The sequence below is a fragment of the Vanessa cardui genome, chromosome 13 (assembly GCF_905220365.1).
Source record: "Vanessa cardui chromosome 13, ilVanCard2.1, whole genome shotgun sequence".
NCBI classification, from domain to species: Eukaryota; Metazoa; Arthropoda; class Insecta; order Lepidoptera; family Nymphalidae; genus Vanessa; species Vanessa cardui.
The window spans coordinates 4,230,424-4,255,462 of NC_061135.1; the positions used below are offsets into that span (position 1 = coordinate 4,230,424).

Consider the following 25,039-nt stretch of genomic DNA (forward strand, 5'->3'; position numbering starts at 1 on the left):
ACCTGGAGCCGTTCCCTCTTAATATTTCCATTCAAGAAGTCCACGCGGTGGGTAAATCCGATTAAAAAAAAAAAACCTCCTGTAATACGAAATATACAGGTTCAATAAGTTAAGCAAATAAGCAAATGATAAATACCTTTAACGAGAGATGTAAGCACGAATTTACCTTCTGGAGGTTCAAAGTCCTGCTTACTCAAATTGACGATCTCAACTCCGGAGAACCATTTCAAAGGGTCACTGGAAACCACAATTTACACATGACTACGACTTTTCGAATTGTAAACCAATGTATTTAATCAAAAACAAGAATAAAGACTTACAATTTTTTACGAGTCGGTAAACATGATATAAAGTTCTGTCAAACTTCAAAACTTCATTGTTAATATAAATTCTGAAAAGATAACTGCTATTAAAGCACTGAATACTAAACAACCACAAATTAAGAAACTCAATCATTAAGACAACTCACCGACATATTCAGTATATCGAATTAGAAGTTTGAATTCGGTGTGAAGCCGATAGTTTCAAAATTCAAAAAGAACGAAATCGAAAGTTCACGAGCCTTTGAAAGGTTAGCGAGTGTGACCAGTATCACTACCAAAACACCCTCAATGAAAAAGGAATTATATCCATAATTAAATCAAGGAAATAATTATGGAATAATTATTAAAATTAAGAAAAGCCAAATATGAGGCAAAGTAAATTTATCATAACTAGACTCCGACACCTACATCGAAGAACTAACCTTTAAACTGGAAGACAGCTAATAAATTAATCTGAAACGATGTGAAATGACCTCTAATCAAATACAACAAACAAATTAGATGATTAAAATCTTATTTTAATAATTGTTTTAATGCACCTTTAAAATAAATGTAATTTATTTTATTAATTAAAATTCAGAAAATGCCAAGTCGAAGCGTTATACTAGCAACACCGACATAAATTAAGTGGGAAATGGGTCAATGGCACGGAATTTAGCGAATTGACACTTTTTTGACGTTTTATATAATTATAAAAAAAAGTTAAAATTATGAAAATAATTTTTAATGTAACAAGTTTATAATATAAAATTAATAATGAAATAAAGAGGTGTATAAGAATAATCACGTAGATAACTACGTGATTATTCTTATATAATTTTTAATAACATGCAAATAATTAAATGCATTTAAAGTAGTATAAGTACTGGTGTGGGACAGTCGTTACATGAACTTGCGGTTCTCCCAGGCTTCGCAATGTTGTTTGTTTGTTTTTGTGCAATGCTGACACTAAAGATACCACAGAATTTCTATATTTACAAGATCAAATTAGAAACTTCTAAAATTGTCAGCGCTTCCTTATGCTATTGTCCATGATAAAGATCACTTGAAAATATACAAAGACCTTCCACTTGAATCACTATTAAAAAAAACAGCATCAAAATCCGTTGCGTAATGTTAAAGATCTAAGCATAGGGGAACACAGTGATAAGCGATTTTTTTTCATACTATGTAATGATAAAATGAAAATATAATGTGTGATTTTGTCTATTTTGAGCGATTTTTCACGTAATTGTTGGCTTTGCGACAAAAACCGTGTACTATTAATTTCACCCTGTGCGGCGTGCGCGCCAAATAAATCACTCATAATTTTTTCACAACTTAAGAAGTGTAACTTTAAAAATAAACAAAACAACTTAAAAAGTAAACAGGGTTAAAGTCCTGTTATCTGCATTTGGTTCACTTGAAAAATATTTACATTATATTTGTTATCAATTCTATTGGAATTTAAAATTATGTTTAAGACCTTGAACCGCAAGGGGGCGTACACAAAATAAAAAAAATAACTAATTTAGGTATGTTGCTATTGAGCTGACAGATTGAATGTAGGTTAAGAGTAAGAAGCTCCTGCATAACCGAAAAGTTTATAGTACTGACTGAAAAATCCAACTTTGATAAATAATTGTACGTAAATGAGTTTGTGATGATCATCAGCGGACATTGGCGCTCCAAAAAATATTAATCATTCTTTACACTGCCGCCACCAACTTAAAACTTTATCACCTGTGTCTGTAGTAACACTGGCTCACTCACTTTCAAACCGGAACACAGCAATACTAAGTGCTGCTGTTTGGCGATAGAATTTCTGATAAAGTGGTACCTACCCAGACTGGCTTGCCCAAAGCTCTTACACCAAGAGATTGCTGTCTGTGATATTTATTTACCATCATTAAAACAAGTAGATGAAGAAACACGGTCTCTTCATTTACGCTAATTTGCATTCTAGAGTTGAATAAAAACATATATGATTAAATATTTATTTATTTAAGTAACGCTCAAGAAACTGCGCAGTGCTGGGTAAGTAATTATTACGTGCATAGAATATAATCATTATATTAGAATGCACAAATAAGGCCAACTTGTAGAAGCAACGGAATTTGCCTGGAACGACTATGGGTTCGATTTCTAGTCTGTGCTAAATTTACTATATATTTATGACATTATATTAAATATAAAATAGTTAAGATTAGGTCATAAACTTATAATAAATAAATAATCAATTTTAAGTATTTATTTTTAAATTCAGTCAAAGATCAGTTATAAATGGTTTTAAATATCACTGAAACATTTTTATTAATTTTATTATATAAAGTTTCGAAACACCTAGTTACCGGAATTTCTATTATGCTACTTGAAAATATCATCATACGAGCGCATTAAATTACGAAACTTAATCAAAATAATAGAAATCAATTATTTCTCATATTTGATTAAAGTAATATACTTATGTTAATGAGAATCATCGTTATATTTAAATATATTACATTTTATAACTGACACTTGGATCTTTTACGTGTATGGAATAATAAGATAAGTAACTATCTCATTATCTAAAAGTTTATTAATATAAACAAATGGACCACACACGAGTAACAACATTAGATTAGATTAGAGTGGATGTCTTTTTGTTATCGATTCCTTTCCTTAATTGACTAATTAAGGAATAATAATATAATTATTTCATAATCATTACCAATACCAAAACATTGAAAATTATAACTAAGGTTACATACAAGCTTATAGCATAGAACTTTTAGCTTGATTATTATTTTTTAGCGAAAGACCTCTGCAATTATTATTACGGGTGCTTAAAAATAAACACATTGTAATATCATATTGCATAAATGTATATGAATAACATTATCTATTTTTCAATTACAAAAATAATCAGAGCCAATTGAAACAAACACCTCATTTTTAATCATTTATTGATAATAATATTCAGCGTGAACAAAACAATAAACTTGTAAATGTGAAGCGTGTACATATTAAATACGAAAGTATTCATGATACACAATTATTTTTTCATTTCTCAGTCTCGTGAACGACTTGGGGCTTGAAGTCCAAATCCAAAACCCTTTTTAAGCTCTCCGCGTACATGTCTAACCTCTGCGTCATATAATAGCAGCGACGGTCTCTAATCTGTCGGTTCATGTTTAAGTCCATTACAGCAATCAAAAGACCATCCTTAGTACGAGAGAGTCCCGGGCATCGTACACCGTCCGGTGCAGTGAAATAGCTGGAACCGTAAAACAGTCCCAAGTCTTTGTGAGCCGGCTTGCCATCAGCAGACGTGAATTCATTGGGGAATTCCTCGTACCCTACTCTGTTAATAGCCGCTGTGAAATAGCAGTTTGTGATTGCAGCGTTTCTAGCTTCTATATTCCACATATACTCACTTCCAGCTTCAGCGGCAATCGTTGCTGACGGGTTGAAAACGATGTCAGCACCGTTCTGTCCAAACATCATCCAGTTCAACACGTGATGACGTCCAAAGCAAATATTAACGCCTATTTTACCATATCTAGTCGCAAAAACAGGATGTCCCGTGTTACCTTCCATATAGTAATTAGATTCGTTGAAGTCCCCGACTCGTGGAATGTGGTTTTTACGGTGCTTGCCGATAACGTTGCCCGTGTCACTAATGACTACGGCAGTATTCCATAGAATGTCTGCGTGATTCTCGTCCCTCTCCAGGATCGATGAGACGATAACCATCGCGTACTTGATAGCGAGTTCGCGGAGAAAACGAGTCGTTGGACCATTTTCGGCGGATTCAGCAAATTCGCACCAAGGCTGCTTCTCCCGTGTACAGAATGCGAATGGCATGTTCCATAACTCTTGGAAACACAGAATGTTGACGCCCTCTTGACCCGCTACGTCAATAATCTTCTTAACTTTAGCAAGAATTGCATTTTTCTGCTCGTTAATTGGACGGTCGGTGGACACGCCGATCGAATGTTGGATGATGCCCACTTTGACAATCCTTGGTGGTCTTGTTGACTCCTTCTTAGCGGGAAATGCGTAAGCCGCGATTTCGAAGTCATTATCTTTAGCAGTAGCAATAGAAGATTCCTTTATTTTTACTTCTTTGTGATCTTTTCGGCCATAATAGATCCTGTTGAACTCATCAAGATCGCGGCCGTTTAGGTTGTTGTTAATTATCGCCTCTAGGCTATGTGTTTCCCCGTCCATTGCAAAAGATTACTGGTCTCTCTCGAGTCAGCGTCAACGACTGATCTTTCTCGATCCTGCCCGCCTTTAAATAGCCCTACCGGTTACACTGCATGAATAAAAGACGACGGTTTCTGTTTGTTTGTGTTAGTTAATAAAGATGAACTTAGACCCTGAGAGATAAGATTCAAACAATGCCGAGTGAAAAAATATTTGGTTTATCTTTGAAAACAAAACTTCGATTTATATACGTAAGAAAATGGTATGATAAGGTCATATGCACCATGCAAAATAACAAAATAAAATCAATTCATTATGCGTATTTAATATAAGAATTTACTGTTTTTTTTTTAGTACTACTGTCTACTGTATATACTTGTATATAAATTGATATGCTATGAGAAAACGAAGTAAAGCTACATATATTTATAAATGTAATTTACTTTTATATAACTTTTTTAATATCAATTATTTATGAAATAGTTTAGATTTATGTTAAATAAAACTTGTGTAAAATGCAACCTTAAAAAATCTCATTAAAATATGCATAAAAAATTAAATGAATTGAAAAAATAAATTTACTTTAAAAAAAAATTCTGTTCCAGCTGCGAGCATTATAACTTGACCTTACTGTATGTGTGTATTAAACACGCTTGTAGTATGAGCGCTTACTTAGCCAATACATCAAGTTTCCATTCCATACTATTAATCTATTTATAGTTAGTAGACACTTAAAAACCAGTGCATACCGATTGAAATTACTTCACATCGACTTACGTAATTATTAACTAACGCTGTGATAAACAAAATGGACAGCTTAGATAATATAATTAAAATTCGTTTAAATAAAGATAAATTAAAGCAGTTTAATAAAATACATTATGGAAGAGAAGATAATTGTGAATTGGAACTTAAGGAGTCCACGAAAGCTGACAGTGCCAAGGGTAATTTTGAAGTCGCGGGATATTCTTTCATAGCAACGAAAGAGGAGCTTAGAAAACCCAACATTTTGAGGTTAGGTTTAATACAACATTCAATTGTTTTACCGACTGATAAGCCGATAAGCGAACAAAGACAAGCTATTTTCAACAAAATCGAGAGAATAATAACAGTAGCAGCATCCGAAGATGTTCGCATTATATGTTTACAAGAAACGTGGACGATGCCTTTTTTTCTATGCACAGGGGAAAAAGAAAAGTGGGAGGAATTTGCAGAATCAGCTATTGACGGACCAAGTACGACATTCCTCAGTAAATTAGCAAAACGATATGAAATGGTAATCATATCTCCAATACTTGAACGAGATGAAGACGGCAAATGGTGGAATACTGCTGTTGTGATTGATGAAAAAGGTGATTACATGGGCAAACATCGTAAAAATCACTTGCCTAGTGTTGGTAGCTTTAGTGAAACATCATATTATGCACCTGGTAACCTAGGTCATCCGGTATTCGATACGAAATATGGAAAAATCGCCGTAAATATCTGTTATGGACGCCACCATGCCTTGAATTGGTTAATGTTTGGGCTCAACGGAGCACAAATTGTTTTCAATCCTGCGGCTACAATCGCTGAATTTGGAGAAACGTTTTGGGGGATTGAAGCTCGTACGGCCGCTATCGCTAATCACTACTTTACTTGCAGTATCAACAGAGTTGGTACGGAAGAGTTTTTTATAAATAAAGATAAAAAAGTTAGAACTTATTACGGATCCAGTTATGTTACTGCTCCTAATGGGTGTAGAACACCAGGTCTTTCTAAAGATAAAGATGGTCTTCTTATCGTTGAACTAGATCTGAATTTGTGTCGACAAGTCAAGGATCAATGGGGTTTCAACATGACTTCTCGTTTAGATGTATATGCAAAATCTATTGATAAAAATAATTCAAAATAAATTTGTGTTCATAATGATAATTTTTAAGTAGCTGTAACGTTCACTTTAAATGCGATTAAATTACTATTTACAATTAGAGATGTTTTTTGTTTCTTACTACAACTAATAGCTTATAAGCCTTGACAAGCATAATGACGTAGACTTACTCATGACTATTATATAATGGTTATTTCTTTTAAATCTTTCACTCTACATTATATTAAAATACTTCTTGTTTTATTTAATGTACATTGAATGAAATGCGCATTAAATTTTTATAATCGATAATTTTTTTTAATCTATATTTATAAACTTTTTGTTTTCTATAATCTGTGAAGTATTCAATGATATGTCATTTTTCATTTCCGAAAACTACAAATTGTTTTTTCATTAAGAGTTAAACACGAATGGGTTATTGAGTTTTAAAAGAAAGATATAATAAAAGTAAGGATGGTGAGTAAATAATATTAACCTTTCTATTTATGAATTACTTATTGTTTTTTTATTCAATTATTTATGCCGGCTGCAGTAGCGTCACAAACGTTACTAAGCTTATTTTGACTTAGTAAATTAATGAATAGACAGATGTTTATTAATTTCTTCCTTATTAATTTTCAATGTTAATGCTTGGTGTTACTATTATACTAAGTTAATCGATTATATCTTTGTTCCAGTCAATTTTGGCTTACAATGGAGGTGCGGTGGTCGCTATGAAAGGCAAAGACTGCGTGGCCATCGCTACGGATAAGCGCTATGGTATCCAAGCTCAAACAGTATCAACAAATTTCCCGAAAGTTTATCAAATTGGACCCTCACTCTTCGTCGGTCTCCCTGGCTTAGCCACAGACACTCAGACTGTGTACCAGAGGCTTAAATTTCGGTGAGACTGCGACCAACTACTAATTATTATTTACATTAATTATATTACAACGCTCCTCAAATATTTTATGAATATAAGCAATTTAACGAGTCACTCACACTCTCAAGAAAAAAAAATTAGGTTAAAAAATATACAATAAATATATAAAATATACAATCTATACACATTAAGTAAAACACAATGCATACAAAAAGTTTTATTAGTATACGATCCATCATCTAGCATTTATTAACATTTGGTAATATTTAAATTTATAGTTTTCCATTGAAATAATTTAATATTTACTGATGTCTTTTTGTTGCCAGAATGAACTTGTATGAGCTGAAAGAAAACAGAATAATGAGGCCCAAGACATTCTCAGCTATGCTCTCCAATTTGTTATATGAAAGACGTTTCGGCCCCTACTTCATTGAGCCAGTGATTGCTGGCTTGGACCCGATAGACAATAAACCTTATGTCTGCAACATGGATCTGGTAAGAAATAATACATACTGACTTTGTGTTGTTTGGTCACACACTTTGAGTTTGTATTGTACTGATACCAAATAATAACTCTTGATACTTTTTTCAGATCGGTTGTCCCAATGAGCCTGAAGATTTTGTTGTATCAGGTACTTGTACCGACCAATTGTACGGCATGTGTGAAGCACTGTGGGAACCTGACCTAAAGCCCGATGAACTGTTTGAAACAATTTCACAGGTAAAATTAATTAAATGCTTATTATTTAAACATAAAATCAGATTAACACGAAAGAACATTGTTGGCAAGGTCTATGATAGTTGTATATTTGTTATGAAGCAAAGGATTAACAATGATAGGCCCATCCATAGTACCGAAACTGAATGAGTAGTTTGCATTTAACTACTGTCCACCACACTCTAAAATGACTCACCTATGACTATAATACTAGTCATGTTGACCCTTTTCATCATGAATTACTATACTGCCGCCATGTATTACTTATAATAAAATTGTATTGTGAAATTTTTTTTATTTAAGTGAACATTATTCCTCTTAATAAGAGTTATATCAACAGCTAAAACATTAAGATTTGTTATTTTTTCAGGCCTTAGTAAATGCGGCGGATCGTGATGCCATCTCTGGTTGGGGCGCTGTGGTTTACATCATTGAGAAAGACAAGATCACTGAGAAGCATGTCAAAACAAGAATGGATTAGGTTACTGTAAAATACAACTTTATAAATAAATTTTAAAAATATTCCCTTTTTTCATTTCATACCTTGGCATTAATTAATGAAAATGAGGGTAACAAATTAAACCAAAAAACAGATTATGTAGGTAGCTAAATTTTTTATGTGAAAATGTATCATACTTTTATCTTTCATCACAACACTAATATTCCAATGCAGACATCCCAATATTTTTGAAAATTAACAGTCCCAGTTATATTTATCTATCACATAAATCAATTATGACTTAACTGTTGGAATTGCCTGTCAGTTAACTATATTGCACAAATTCCTTTCAGAAGTTTCTTTAATGCCTTAATTGCAATGAATTTCCGTCAAATCTTGATAATAATGTCAATGTTTAAATTTAAAAAATACATCTTATTGTATTTTTCAATGGCATTACAAATTTTATATTCAGAAAAAAATACATGCTATAATCGGGAGAAGTAAAATAAAACACGCTCATTGCAGAAACTTTATAAACCGAATAATTAAAAAATTAAAGTTTAATTTTTTTTTCATACACATTGTCTTTACAAGAGTAGGAATTAGACTAGAGAATTATAACATTTCAATTATGTCGCTTACATGCCGATTATTAGCGAAGCATCTGTATTATCCGTAATAAATATATGCCAAGTAGGCTGTAGCTCCCTCACCGTTAACAAAATATAACCTATTGTAACATTACAATTAATTATCGACCTAAACAATGGCAACACATATGACATATTGAATCATTTCATGACTAACACATTGTTCAGGAATCAATGTCGACACATTAAAAATTACAAACCGTTTAAAGTGTGAAACTAATGCTCGCAAATACCAAAAACATCACTTATATTTTTAATTTTACATTATTTGTGTGTTAAATGTGCATAATTTGAACAAGATTATAATGACTGATCGTCTTATTTAGATTAAAATTAAATTCTAATTTAAACAATATCTATCACAAAAATTATCTTTGACAGAGTTTAAAACCAATGTATAGGGCTTAATTAACCTTTGAAACGGAATACTGTTTTTTTTTTATAAATATTTATTAATAAACATACAATGGGTCACAACAAAACGATCGAAAAAGTCTAGAACACATCGTTTTTAGAATTTTCATGGTTACATCCTTAACCGTCCCACAGATTACGATTCAATATTAACACCGCGTTACATATTGACAGTTTCACAGAACAACATCACAAAGATCTCAGTAACAATCCAAGTCTTAATTCTTTATAGAATAATAAATAACAAAATCTTACAATATACTTTAACACTACGCTAGACAGATACTAAGCAAATTATTTAGACATTGGCAAAAACAACGATTACATAGCGTTCCCGCGACAATCGGGCCGGATATAACACAGGATACATCACAGCGCCCAGTCGTAACAGCCATTAATCGTATATCAAACTTTACACCGAATTCAGCGTTTAACATTAATTCATTTTAACTCTCAAAACTTTATATCAATGATATTTAACAATAATATTCATTACATACTAATCTACCATAGCTGAACATTATAAAAGCTAGTAACGAGTTATGAAAATTATTGCAATGTGTGCTTGTAGATTTAAAATATCAGTTCAAGACTTTTAAAGAGATCAGAATCAAGACTAACAGCTTTTTTATACAGTTTCAATGAGAGTAATTGTAACGCTTTATGCCATTCCATTTTTGAATAATAATACACTGATATTTAGAACCAACTAAGTACATAGTCTTACATATTTTAGAATATTTTTAATTTTTTTTTAATAGAATTCATTTTTTTATATGGCAATGGCACTTGTTAATTTAAAAAAAAAAGCTGTTACTCAAGTAATCATCAAAGCTAATTGAGTTTTATTAAAATTGAGTTATTTATTTATTAAAAAAAATATATATGTGCATTAGCACAGAAGCTATTGAATACAATTCAAAATTGACAATGATTATAAAATTCGTTTTCGTCTGAATCGAATATGTAAAACAAAAAAATACAAAAAGAAAAATGTAATTTCGTATTTGTAAAATATTAATAATGAAAGCTGGACAAGGTATTTGAAGTTTTATTATGTTCTATTAATAGTTAGCAAACAGCTTTTCATTCAAATTCGGAACGATTTGAGTATGTACTCAATCAGAAGCTTTAAAGCTTTTTAAATGACAGTTGTGCACCGACCATCCAATGTTGGGAGATATCTTTGCCTCTTTTAGTGCTCAATCAATTTTAAAAATATGATCATACACCCTGTCACATCCGCATTTATTTAATATAAAGCATAATAAATAAACACTAAAATATATTATCGTTTCATCTCATTTCACCAATGTATTTTAATTTTCAATTTGGAATGACCATTTACAATTTTTTGTTTACAAAATATATCAATATGGATAACGACTATTTATTAATAAGTATTTGTAACAAATAATTTCCATGTAATTTTAACATTGGCACGTAAAAATATTACAAAACGGGGCAAATTGTACGAACAAAAATTCACATCGATTGGAAACCTTCAATTGTTCAATCAAAATTAAAATGAAATAAACTAAAATATATTGAAACATTTGTATATACCTATGTATATTATAATTAATAATATAATAAAGAAACTATAATACATGTTCAGAACAAAGTAATAAATAAACCATTACCATCACATAACGGTGTGCACTAAAAGAGGCATTGTCATTAGTTTTAATTGCCTTCGATGGCTTTGGCCACAAACTCAATGAATCGCTTCCCGTACTGCTCCGGGTCGCAGGTTGAAATTCCGTCAACATTGCTCCCGTATTTCACTGTCTTCGCTGCTTTAGCTGCCTGTAAACATAAAAATTACATTCATTAAATCTTCATTACATAGTAAAAACAAAGTCGCTTACTGCTGTCTATGTCCCTGTATGTGCTTAGATCTTTAAAATTACACAAAGGATTTTGGTGCCGTATTTTTAAGAGGCAGATTGATTCAAGAAAGTTTTGGTATATAATACATAGACAATATAGTAAAGAAACACTGATCATTTTAGAATTTTCTAATGTGATGTCATAAATAAACAAATTCTGTCGAATATTTAGTATCAGAATTGCACCCGTGTAAATCTTGGGTGGGTTGCTAGTGATTAATGAAAAATATCTCCACTCCATTGTGCTTTAAATACCATTTATGCTCAAGTGTATGAATTCGCTCATATACTATGTTTAGCAATTTAAGAGACTATGGATAGACCAAACGAATGGGTATTTTATCTCACATCGTTTTGAAGGCGACTTTTATATTCTATTGGAAATATATGATTAAGAAAAGTAGTCTCACCTGTTTCTTGACTCCGTAGTGCGTCAGAACATCGATTAAAGCAACGAAATATATCTCTTTCTTTGGTGCACCTGTAAATAATAAGGAATATATAAGAACTTATATTAATGATACTTGCTTTGATATAAACAAAAATATATTCAGATTTATTTTACAAATTATAAGAATCATTTTCACATTAGATTTATCATAATTATACTCAAACAAGTTAAGATTTTTACATAGTCGTTAGTATAGAATTGGTTTAATTTATTTATAAGCAATCTAAAAAATAAATTCACCGCCCCAAAATTTATCGTATCTGAATCTCTGAACTAAATTTTTGAGACATACATTTTCTGATAACAATTTGTATTTTTCTTCTTTATTCTCACTTTGTGGCCATTTTAATAAACAACTTGTACAATTGACTATAAAACTTCATTTGGTTCATATCGTAGGATTATCTGACATAATCACTTATATCGACCAATGGGATGCGAATAATTTGTTCCCTTACAAATACGAGTTCGACTATATAGATTTAAATAAACATTGTACACTTACCATCATGGCTGGGGATAGCGTAGATGTCCAGTTCTGGTATGATACCTTCATAACGTAACGAGGACTGACGGCCCAGTCCTCGAGGACTATCGGGAGGAGTATTGTAGCCCCATCTGTATATTTACCATAGTTAATTGACAAACACATGCACATATACAAAACACATACATATCAAGTTCGATAAGTAGGTAGGACTGTATGAATGAATGAATGAATGAATGAATGAATGAAAGAATGAATGAATGAATGAATGAGCGAATGAATGAATTAATGAATGAATGTATGAATGAATGAATGAATGAATGAAACATATCGAGACAAGTGTGGGTGACCTGTCGCCGTGGTGGCGGTTGTCGGTGTCGGTGTCGGTGTCGGTGTCGTCGCTGTCGGGCTCGGCCTCTCGCTGGCGCGCCGCCTCCGCCTCGGCCTCGCCGCGCCCGCACTCGTGCACGCCCAGCAGCAGCGAGTAGTCCATCAGGTGCAGCTTCGTTAGGAACTGATTGGAAGACATACTATGATCAGTATTATCAGCAAACGGTACATTTTGTAATGTCGACTATACTCAACAACAATAGCCTCTAAATTCCCACTGCTGGGCTAAAGGCCTCCTCTCCCTTTGAGGAGAAGGTTTTGGAACATATTCCACCACGCTGTTCCAATGCGGGTTGGTGGAATACACATGTGGAAGAATGTCTATGAAATTTGTCACATGCAGGTTTCCTCACGATGTTTTCCTTCACCGCTGAGCACGAGATGAATTATAAAGACAAATTAAGCACATGAATCAGCGGTGCTTGCCTGGGCTTGAACCCGCAATCATCGGTTAAGATGCACGCGTTCTAACCACTGGGCCATCTCGACTATACTCATGACTGACTAATTTTTACTCTGACCATGTTCACGATTGTATACTCATAAAGTGATTGGAATAGACTCCAATCACTAGATGTCAAAAGACTAGATGAAGAATTGACGCGGTATCATTAATCTATAGCTCGAATAATCTATGATATTCTCTATGGATTTGCGAAAAAATTTGGACATCGACCAAACTTTTATAAGAAATTTGGAGGTAAAATGAAAGTGGATTAGTATTGTAATGCAAATAATGGCATATTTATCAAGAACTTAGTAGTGCACAATTTAGCCGAGATAGTAGAAAACTTAATATGAATCTTTATTCTGAGAGTAATTGTATAATTACTTTTATTATAAGTATTTATAGTGTTGTATTTTTACGTCTGCCTGTAAATACGAAGGTATAGTACGACACCACTTAGATGTCGCATCCGCAAAATTCGTAAAACCGATCACATCCGAATTGAGTACGCTATCCCAAATTATCAATATTTATTTCTCATGCGAATATGATCTTTACACAAACTTATAATATCATATGACCTTATATATTCATCAATTTGACGCATCGATTAACATGCACTTGCTTTCTTTGACGCGAGAATCTATAGCGACGAATAGCGCGATAGGGAGCTATATCTATTGGTCGTGTAAATCGGCAGTAATCGGTTTTATTTTCAATCCATTGCATTATCCGATGCTACATCTAATCTGTGTCGTATATCTGATGACTATAGTTGTTTGTTTTATTTTACTAACAATTATTATTATTTTTAATCTGTGCCTTTGTCGCAATGTTAGCCATATCTACGAGCACCCACCTCCTATCAATTATTATTATTTTTAATCTGTGCCTGTTGTAATGTTAGTCATATCTACGAGCAGCCCACCTCCTATCAATTATTATTATTTTTAATCTGTGCCTTTGTTGCAATGTTAGCTATGTTAGCTATATCTACCTCTACGTCGGCGGTGAGCGTTTCGAGAAGCTTCTCCTTGGCGGCGTCGCCGATGTCGACGCGCACGCCCTGCTTGATGAAGTCGTTGTCCTTGAGGGTCGGCAGCTCCTTCTCCAGCTCCTTCTCGGACGCCTCGCGGTCCACCGTTGATCCCTTCAAGTCGTACTTCCTGCAATTGCGTTCGTATTAATATATATGAAGTATTTGAAGTCACTTCGGTGTATCAATCGAACTGTTTATTTTTGTTTAATTAGCTACATTTCTTTAATTTTGGTCAATGTTTGCAAGCTTAATAAGGTGAAATTTCTCTTATCCTTTGGGATTATTAGTTTACGCAATTAATAATAATTTAAGTTGTAAAACAATTATCTTAAAGTAAGTCATTACTTCAGATGTAATCTAATCTATGTCAAATATACAAAAAATTATAAAATATTCAGGCACTTATTAAAACATGAATTCACAAGACTTCAACACAAATCTACGAGTTCGAAATATATAAATATATATAAACTACAAGTTCGAAATATATTTAAAAATCATTTAATACATGCATATGATGATCAATTTTAATCATTAAATTAGTCTATGAGCAAGTCGGAAGTGGTGATGGTGGTGGTGGCGGTACTCACTTATGAATATTAAGGTGGTTGGAGAATACGTTCCTCGTGGCGACGAGGTAATGCTCAATGCCGTCCACCGTCAGCCGGTACATGCCGAGGTACTGCGGTAGGAGAGTCTTTCCGTGCCTTTCGACTATATACTGAAAATATACAATTTCGGGTTCAAGTATTACGTAACGCAATTTTTGAAGATTTTTCATCCTCTTTCCCCCCTTTGTAACGTACCTTTTCTGTATATATTTAAAAAAAACAACAATGTTACGTAACGTGTTGTAAGAAAGACCCCCAAAAAAACGCAATTTTTGAATATTTTTGATAATACCTCCCGCCCCTGTAACGCATCGTAACGTTTTACAAGACACCTCCCCCCAAATTGTAAATTAAGCTAAAGTACGTTAGTTTCGAGTTTAAGATTGATAGCACACCTTGGGAATGAATCGAGTGCATCCTGGCTATTTCTATTCATATTCAGTATGTATTTAATTAATTTGACAAAAGAAAAAAAGACCCGCTGAGTTTCTTTCGCCGGTTCTTCTCAGGTCAGGGTGTTTCTTTTCCGAACCGGTGGTACTGTTTAATTTGACCATCAATAAGTTAGTGTAATGCTTCTATATTGAATAAAGGAATTTGAGTTTGAGTTTAACTCTCAAAATCTTTTCTACCGTGGTATACCAAAAATGCCGTTAGCTGACATCTAATCGATTTCCAACTACTAACTTTTCATCGAATATCAATAAGAAAAATAATATCTTTCGTTATATATTTGCCATTTTTTGATATCTTGATTATTTTGTAAAAAATTGTCTTATTATCGACAAATTACATAATACTGTTTACGTTTTTACCGCGTTTTTTGCTCATAGCTCATAATTAAGTTTAGGTAGGTAACGGCATTATAGATAGGTATACCTTTAGATTATATTATTACAGATTATATTTGTGGTCAAGCTATGAGATATACTTACTAATACACACTTTTATATCAAATTCCTAAAACGACGGAATATTTGAAAATCCCAAAAAGTCATTAATAGCCCTAACACGATATTATACGAATTTATTTAGCTGCTAAGTTAGTCGTTAATCCTAAACGCTAATAGCTAAATCAATCGAGCGAGGTAGATAATGGATGTGATAATATCACAAGTAATTATACGTTTTTAAACAACTAAGATACCTTTAGGAATTGGTAATAAAACATATTAATACAAATTTACGATTAAATTACTAAGCCGATTTTGATTGAATTTGGTATGAAGTTAACTCAAATTTCAAAGGACATAGCTACATTTTTGTACCTGAGGACCAATCAATAAGACGAATCAACTTTACAGGCAGTAGTTGAATTAACTAGTTACATTAAAAGTATTGGCCTTATAGTAACAGCATGTAAACTTCCCACTGCTGGGCTAATGCCTCCTCACCCTTTGAGGAGAAGTTTAGGAGCAAATCTCACCACGCTGCTCCAATGAGAGTTGGTGGATTCACATGTGGCAGAATTCCTTTACCGCCAAACTCAAATTAATTATAAACACATGAAAATTCAGTGGTGCTTGTCTGGGTTTGAACCCGCAATCATCGATTAAGATGTACGAGCTGTTACCACTGGACCATCTCTGCCCTTCGTCGTCTTGATTGCCCTTATCGAAGGTCAAACAAAACGAAATATTTGTTAAGTTTTATATTAAATAAAACGTTTCGGAGGAAAGTGTTTTATGCATTATCATATCAAAATGTAAATTTCTCCGAAAATCGTAGGCATGTGTCATGAGATTAGATAGAAGATATCGCTATCACATGTAACAGAATACTTATCAAGTATTTGCATTTAGATTCTGCATATATTAGATCATCGCATACAATAGTTTTAGGAGATACCGAATACGAGAATATGAATTCAATTTGAGATACTACACATTTACATAAGAAAGACGAAATTTGTATGTCTGTAATTTTTTCTATGTGTGTGTGCGTGATTAGTGTTGCCAGGTCTCCATCTTTTGCGGTTTAGCTATAATTTCGTAATCGGTTAAATATTAACAGTTACATGTGTCTTGCAATATACACGTTGATATAGAATCTGTAGACCAAGAATCCGATTTAAGGAATCAGGAACAAACCTAACTACGCTAATAGAGATTAAACAAAGAAAAAAATAACAAAAACATCAATGGCAACATAAATAATTTAGTATTATTATGTTTAAGCATAATTTGTTTTCTTAAATAATTTTTTTGAAACCACAATAAAATATTTTAAAACCAGACTGAAAGAAATTGTTTAAATAAGTATGAAATAATTAGTTACTAGAGCCCTTTGTTGCCTCTGGGCCTTCAGATCTCTCAATCCGACCCCGAGTAGAGCTCTATTATAATCCCACTGAAAACATAATTCTGACGCAGCCAAAGGTCAAATACTTAAAATTAAAATTTCATATTTATAGCCAAGACCGCAAGTAACCTGAAAAGTGAAAGAAACTAAACAGGGCATCAAATTTTGTAATACGTGTTTTCATTTTTTCAATTTGCAATTTGGAACGAAATTATAATATATCAATATAAAATCTCTAATCGGCAACTATGGCGACGTATACAGATTTCATACACTGAGATTACTTGCAGTAATCAGGTAAGGATTGTGTTACAGATAATGTAATCAGTTTTATTTACATGTCATGTACAGTGTCATAAAAAACAAAACAAAAAGAAAGATTAAAAACGATTATAGTTATATCGAAAATTAAACAAATTTTAAAGACATGGCCTAAGAGCTGTGTATTGAATACAATCATAGATCATGTGAATCTAATAAGAAAATAAGATAAGTTTAGAGTGAAATGTATGCCATATACTTATATATCGTTTAAAGCAAAGTGTTACACAGTGTGATCGAATAAACTCAAACTCGAGCATATAGGCCACCTGATGGTAGGTGGTCACCATCGCCCATAGACAATGACGCTGTAAGAAATATTAACTATTCCTTAAATCGTCAATGTGCCACCAACCTTGGGAACTAAGATGTTATGTCCCTTGTGCCTGTAGTTACACTGGCTCACTCACCCTTCAGACCGGAACACAACAATAGTGTTGCGTTCCTGTTATTTGGCGGTAGAATAACTGATGAGTGGGAGGTACCTACCCAGACGGACTTGCTCAAAGCCCTACCACCAAGTAAGTAACTAAAATGATTTAGCGACTCCATTTACCGACTTTAGAATTAATGGTAAAGTATTCTAAATATAGAAAAGCGAAATACAACTTACTGATTAATCACAAAGTCTCAGAAACTATGATAACACATACAAACTCAAAATTGGCAGGTAGGTTCCTTATAGGGTGTAAATATGCGCTGAGAAACGATTTTACGAAACTCTACCCCTAAGGGAGTCAAACGGTTGGTTTGTTTTATAAATATTCGCACGGGTAAAGCCACAGGAACAGATATTATTAAATAAATCAAGGTAAGTAATTTCTTATTAGGTACAAATATTGTCTATAAATAAACTCACAGGATGATAGTGTTTGAGGAAGGAATGCATCCTCTCCACCTCCTCGGACGTGAGAGTCTTGAGGATGAAGAGTCTGTCGTAACTCTGGTAGAACTTCGCCCCGGACTTTCCCGACGAGTCGTCCGGAATCGGTTGAGATCTGGTGACAATTCCATGGAGAATTTAAATCTTCCAGCGATGAGAAACAACACTCGCCTCGCTGAGTGCTTCAACGACTACGTCATAATCGTAGAACAATGTTGAGTTCATAACTTTGTTACTTTATTGTACACAATGAAGTTATTTTAAATTTAGAATAAAGGCTTTTGTACAATAAGAACGGACTGTTGGAAAATAAAAACAAATACATGTACGTATATATTTGTTCTACGACCATTAAAGTTTATATTTACATCGAGCTATGAATGATTACAGACACTTTTGGTAAAACAAAGGCAAAGTTTAACTTATATTTTTACTAAACATATACAACATAATTAAATAGTATTTTTAATTAATTTTTTTTTTTGTAATAATGTATGTTTTATTGACCAAAAAGACACTAATTTTTAAGAGGTAAAAATAGATAGGCCAATGAAACTGTTTTCAAGATATCGAATTTACGTACAAAATATTTAAAAATAGGGAATTTCATCAAACACAAATAAAATACCATTAGAGATCTATTGCTAGGAAATCTCACACAAAAAATTAGATACATCATACAATCCAAAAACGTAACACTTTCTTATGTTCTTTAAGAATATTAAAGGGTATTACAGGGATGTTCAAAAGAAACGTCAAATAAATCAGACTTTTTTGGTTTTTTTATCTAAATCTTTTTTTTTAATTATATACCATAGACCCCAACCCGAATCGTCATCGCCACCAATATTAGTTAATCTGTGCTGTTCTGATATGTGCATGAAGTTACTGATACTTGCATCTTGTACATAAAATAATACCGTATTTTCAAACTTTTTTTTCATGTGTCGTTAATTGTGCCTAAATGCTTACCTTCATATGCATCTCTGTAAAGTGCGATCATGAATAAAAACTGCCAAACGCTGCCATCGTGTAAATAAATATATAAATACATAATATTAACATTCGGCCATGATTTTGCTTTACAAAGGTTTTAGAAACGGGAAAATTTCAAGGGAAAAGGGAGTAGTAAGGACATTTAAAACACAAAAAAAAACCAAAGGGATTTTGCAAAACTGAATTTCACAATTTCAAAACACACTTCATGATCTTTGGAATTGTATATTTATGGGTGCTCTTTGTTAAGGAAGATGACGATACACAGCGACAGCCGACAGCGTGTGTCCGTGATATGCGAATGAATGCCGTGTCAGTTTGAAGGCACACTAAAATATTGTTATTTAAAAAAAAAAAAAATCATACAGCGCTTAGTGAAACTCCGCTGACCTCAGACGTTTAATCGTCAAACCGCGCTTGACGAATTCACTCGCATCGTGGAATATCCCCTCTTGGTGGGCATCGGCTTTCAAATCGCCGACACCGGACGGCGCTGTAGCCGACCGCCTCAGCTTACTGTTAAGCCTCTTCGTCCTCCTCGAGCAGAGGTAGTTATCTGGCTTTCTAAACCTAGGGACAGGATGGGTGGTAGGAACGGGGATACCAGTCCGAATAATATGGGAGTAGAAATAAATATACATAAATATATCGCAATTACATTGTACGATAGCTCGTTAGCGCTTCACACGTGCGCAGCAGTGTACGATTAGTCTCTATTTATTATCGCGTAGTTCCTTACCTTGTCAGTGACTCCTTGTAGTCTAAGTCGTCAATACCGAACCTTTCCCTGAGGTTCCTGAAGACGAGGGGGCAGTATTCTTTCACCTTAAAATGGGATGGCATGTTTTCTCTGTAACATAAAAACTCTTTTGTTAGTATTAATTACAATCTAAGCCAGAGATTTTTGCTTTAAAACATTAAAAAAAAAATTGAATTTAGATGATTTATATTTTTTGTAATTAACCGGGACAAGATTTTAAAAATCGAATTTGTACCCAACGTATCTTTACGAATGTTTAGAAAACTTATCATCCCTTACAAGGAAATTTAAAACTTCCAGCTCGTTTTCGGAGTTGCACGTTTTTTTTTTCATTCATTAAACACGCAACCTACGCCGCAGACGGATACGTTACACACGCAAGTCGAAAAATAATGTCGCAATGTATCGTATCCCTACGCTGCTATTGGTCAGCGGCATTGGACATTCAGTAATCAGTTAAGTACGGACTACTTAGGACCGTAGTTACTGGAATAAATTTGGTTTAAAAATCGATTTCGTTGTAAAAAAAAAAATAAGTAATGGGTTACTCGTAATAAATATTCATAAAGGTAACATTACTGTAACACAATATACGGCGATTGAAGCGTGGAACGTATGTTATCAACGATAAACTACTGGTATCTATGAATAAGAAATAAACCTTGCTTAATCTAGTTATTAATGCTGTATATACCTAGTATATAAACAAAGATTATTCTTTAATTAGCTATTATTCGTTTTTTCATATCAATGTATACCTTTTAAAACGTAAATATATTTTGTAACTCCTTTCAATTAACAAGTACATCGCTAAAGCTGACATACAAATTATATTGTCAATAAAAATTTAGTTTTAAATTTATGTACTGTACACAATTTATGTATTTTTACATATTAGTCAAATACTTAAAAGTCCAATTATATTATGCTACGGCTCCATCTACGCGTGTACGCTTATATTATCGCGTTGATATAATTACTAAGCAGATGTATGTAACTTCTAAGGCTTTCGTATTTGATTTAGTTTAACTCATAATAGCTAGGCGGACGTAATCGACCTTTTGATGGTTACTGGTTAGTGTGGTCATAGTGCTGTAAGAAATCTTTACTCATTTTCTCGCGCTACCATCTTTGGGAATCATCTTAAAATATGACGCTTGTACCTGAATTATACTGGATCATCAACCGAAACAGAAAAGTACTAGAAAGAGAAGCTTAACGATATGTACTCATTCACACCTAGTACTACCAGTACTATTACTGTACTACCTATCTAGTCGCGCTTGCACAAACCCCCAACACCAACAACATTCATTCTTTTCTAGCCAACTACGCAGAACATATGACAGTGGACAAGCGTGTAATCCAATGCTTTCCAAACCAATCTCTAGGCTGCTACCGAAAACTTTCTTTACTAAAGACTTTAATAATAGTATCAAATACGATAACTCGACTGGCGGGCCTCTACGGATAACATTTTTAATGCCTTAAATTACGTTTTAATCTTATTCTGATTGCATTATACACAGTTATCTCATGAATATACAAACAACTCTTGACCGAATACAAGCGGTTTCAGAGGTACTCTGAACGGCGTTTGATCTATTCGTTAACAGAAAAGCAATAGCTCGTGAAAGTGCCTTTCCGAAAAACAAATTGTAAGTTTAACTCAGTTTGAGAAACCACTGTGTGCCGATTGTCACTTTTATAAATTAATCTGAAAACTACATACATCTACGAGCTTCAACCAGATTAAAAAAATTTTAGTACGCGATATTTTACATCATCTTTAATTGATGAAACTCACATTAAAAAGAAAAAAAAAAAAACATAAAAATATTAATACAGTTTCTATACTTTTGCGTTTCAGCGCACTGACATGATATCTAAGTTAATTTTTTTATATAACATAAGTCCTATATTTATATAAATAGTTTTCGAAGAGACCCGTTTTTATTTACTTAGCCTTCTATTTGCCTTTTTGCCTCGTCCCCGACATGCAGTCATCAAGACATGCCAATACCCAGGATGCCTAGTCCGACCTATACATCGGAATACCCACAAAAAAGAAACAGCGTAACCGTCTCCGTCTTTTCGCAGGGCGTCACTAGCTCAGTTTCGCGTGCTACCGTGACGAACCTTTATCCACCAAGCTAAACTACAATTATCATTAATTTTATCACCGATTAAAAATAAGGCAATCATAAAAAGGAATAAGCGACTAAAGATGGCGCAATAGATATACACGACTGATTCGAAACTATTATTTTACTGGGAACTTCAGAAACAGTGCATTAAAATATTAACATAGATGCAGCAGTAGCATAATGTAATTAGTCATTGATGAATTTTATGTCATAATGTCAATATCTTGTGGTTAATATGTAATATGATCTCTCTCTATTTAAAATTATTAATATTTGTAGCAACTAATATTACATTTACTTAATAAGATATATCAATGTATAATTATTGCACCAGTATTTATTTTATGCATACAATAAATTATACAATAAAATGTATTGTTTATTATAATTAAAATTTAATGACTTATAAAAGGAAATAATACATAACTTTATAAATAGCTAACAGATATAAAATATATTTATAGCCCTCAAATTACATTTGATTTATTACTTTTTAATTGATTTTGTTATTGTTGATGCACATTGTTTGATTTTGTAATAATAGCTACCCAACACAACTTATAGGTAATGTGGTTCTTTATGCAACTCTTAGAAAAACCTTCAAGAAATTAAAAAAGAATTACTACATACATATATATGGGTAAATATAAAGATACTAGCGACCAGCTGTGTCTTCTCACATATGCAATGCTGATACTAAATATACTACATAATTTTTCTTATTTCTATACTATATTGTCCATGTATTATCTACCAAAACCTTCCTCTCGAATTAATCTATTCATTAAAAAAACCACATCAAAATTTGTTGCATAATTTTAAAGGTACAGGTAGCAGTAAGCAACTTTGTTTTATAATATGAAATAATAACCCTTTCTTTAATAACTCTGCTAATATTGAAACATACAGAAGGGAAGCCTTTGTTTTATAATATTGATGTTAATATAATGGTTTTTGAGTGTCAATATTTTGAATATAGGAATCAAGCATGAAGGAAAAGGTTACAGTTAGTTTTGACTATAAAACCATTTGTATTCTGCAAGTATTATTTCAATTTAAGTAACAGGCTGTACATGTCGCACTACTGGAGTGAGGGGTTCTCTTCGTTTGAAGAGGTTCGGAGATAACTCTACCACACTGCTCCAATAAGTAAACATCTAGAAGATTGATATTCAATCCATACCTATTTCCTCACACTATTTTCATTTAACATCAAGAATCTCAGCACTTATATTATTTAATCAAGCAATATTTTCTGAGCTTTATATGCCTATATCTTACTTGTTAAACAAGTGGTTGTCCACTTTGAGCTTCGAGTAAGCTCTGAAGTCATCGGGAAGCAACATAACTGGTATTGAGACATGGCTTAATTCATTTATCTGTAACAAAACATTTGAGTATGAGTTAGACTACATAGACTTTTGAAAAGTTCTATAAATAGTGAGTCATGAACACTTAAATTGTAATACATTTTTACATATGTAGTTATTTACTATTTAACTTTAAACAAACCACCAAATCTATCTAAGCTTGTAAATCACTAGATATTTTGTAATACTTAACTGACATATACTAAACATATATTCATAAAACTTACACCGGAAGGTTTGGCATATTTAGGAGGTTTTATTATATAATATTGTTATATAACTGTGGTTGATATTTCCACCTACTTTAAATCTAAATTAATTACATAATTGTCCAAAATATAAGGACCCCAAGCCCAGGTTGGGGTAATTTTGGTAATTTAAATAAATATTTTAAAGCAGGAAGATATAAAGAGTAACCATATATTTTATTTAACAATATGAATTTATGAATGGTTAAATTGATAAAACATAGTTTTTTCTAAATATCAAATTGATTTGTGTTTTATTTTCTTTCTTTTTAGAAACAATGGCAAATTGGTCATTTTCATAATCTAATAAGATTATTTTTATTTATTAAGTCATTTTGTTGAAATTTAAATATAAGGTTTTTTTTTTAATTCTGTATTTGTAATGTACCAGATGAGAGATAAATTAACTTAAAATATAATCTTGAGATTCCTTAACATTTTTAAATCAACATCATAACAAAAATATTAAAGGTACAAAAAATGTTTATTTACTGCTACATTTTCCCTATTATTTTTCTCTTAAAGAAAAATAGATATAAAATTAACTTTATTTACTTTCAATTCAATAGACCATTATGTCTCCATATACATGAGAAGTAATTGGCTCCTCATTGAGCTTTTAAATCCTTCAATGTTATAAACATCTATATTTAGAAGACAATAACATATTTAATTATTGATCATTTGCCAGCAATCAAAAATTTATAAAATTTGTATAACATAAAATATAGGTAGGTCGTATTTTACAGGAAACATTTATAACTTACGACGTTTTAACGCAATTATATTAATTTTTATTTATTTTTCTTCGACTGAACACTTAATAATGTTTATGTTGTCGCAAGATCTTGTTGGAATAATTAAACATTAAGCTATCATATAAAAATAACGTAATAATTACCGTGTGATTAACACCCCACATAAAAACAGACAGTAACGGTTCATTAGCACGAAACAATTTCACTTTTTGATGTTTCACGCGAATATGTTTCTTTTTCAATTTGCTCAATCCAGTGTTGGGAACGGACATTTTGGATTTGTTTACAAGAGTCAGTGCACAGCCACTTAATAAATTTTAAAAGAATTTACAATAATTAAACCATTTTTTAGCAATATAAAATCGAAAAGATTCTCAAAGAATTTGAATAAATAAGAAATTTATTACAGAAATCTCGACACCCATCAATAGGGCAAACGGCTTTTTGACAGACGAATTAATACCTACAGGTTAAAAAGGCTGTTT

At 32.5% G+C, this 25,039-nt stretch overlaps 4 protein-coding genes across 5 annotated transcripts; 2 read left to right on the forward strand and 2 right to left on the reverse strand.

Moving 5' to 3' along the window:
* Nucleotides 1–3,233: 3,233 nt before the first annotated feature.
* Nucleotides 3,234–4,579, reverse strand: LOC124534744 (beta-ureidopropionase-like). The gene has a single exon (XM_047110744.1). The coding sequence runs from the start codon at nt 4,515–4,517 to the stop codon at nt 3,348–3,350; it is 1,170 nt and encodes a 389-aa protein (XP_046966700.1). The 5' UTR covers nt 4,518–4,579; the 3' UTR covers nt 3,234–3,347.
* A 569-nt stretch (nt 4,580–5,148) lies between these two features.
* LOC124534896 (beta-ureidopropionase-like) lies at nt 5,149–6,466 on the forward strand. Its single transcript, XM_047110937.1, has one exon. It carries the CDS (start codon nt 5,305–5,307, stop codon nt 6,388–6,390), a length of 1,086 nt encoding a protein of 361 aa, XP_046966893.1. The 5' UTR covers nt 5,149–5,304; the 3' UTR covers nt 6,391–6,466.
* Nucleotides 6,467–6,664: 198 nt separating this feature from the next.
* On the forward strand, nt 6,665–8,468 carry LOC124534661 (proteasome subunit beta type-3). The gene is made up of 5 exons (XM_047110637.1): nt 6,665–6,822; nt 7,044–7,249; nt 7,555–7,723; nt 7,821–7,949; nt 8,317–8,468. Exons 1-5 carry the CDS (start codon nt 6,820–6,822, stop codon nt 8,425–8,427), a joined length of 618 nt encoding a protein of 205 aa, XP_046966593.1. The 5' UTR covers nt 6,665–6,819; the 3' UTR covers nt 8,428–8,468.
* A 435-nt stretch (nt 8,469–8,903) lies between these two features.
* On the reverse strand, nt 8,904–25,027 carry LOC124534617 (phosphatidylinositol 5-phosphate 4-kinase type-2 alpha). 2 transcript variants are annotated; one of them, XM_047110555.1, is made up of 10 exons: nt 24,698–25,027; nt 23,460–23,557; nt 20,011–20,121; nt 18,252–18,390; nt 14,750–14,880; nt 14,118–14,286; nt 12,633–12,796; nt 12,301–12,413; nt 11,755–11,825; nt 8,904–11,261 (listed from the first exon to the last, which is right to left on the reverse strand). In XM_047110555.1, exons 1-10 carry the CDS (start codon nt 24,824–24,826, stop codon nt 11,139–11,141), a joined length of 1,248 nt encoding a protein of 415 aa, XP_046966511.1. In that variant the 5' UTR covers nt 24,827–25,027; the 3' UTR covers nt 8,904–11,138. The 2 variants fall into 2 exon arrangements, with proteins under 2 accessions (XP_046966511.1, XP_046966512.1); XM_047110556.1 differs by lacking the exons at nt 20,011–20,121; nt 23,460–23,557; nt 24,698–25,027 and adding an exon at nt 19,662–19,927.
* Nucleotides 25,028–25,039: the final 12 nt, after the last annotated feature.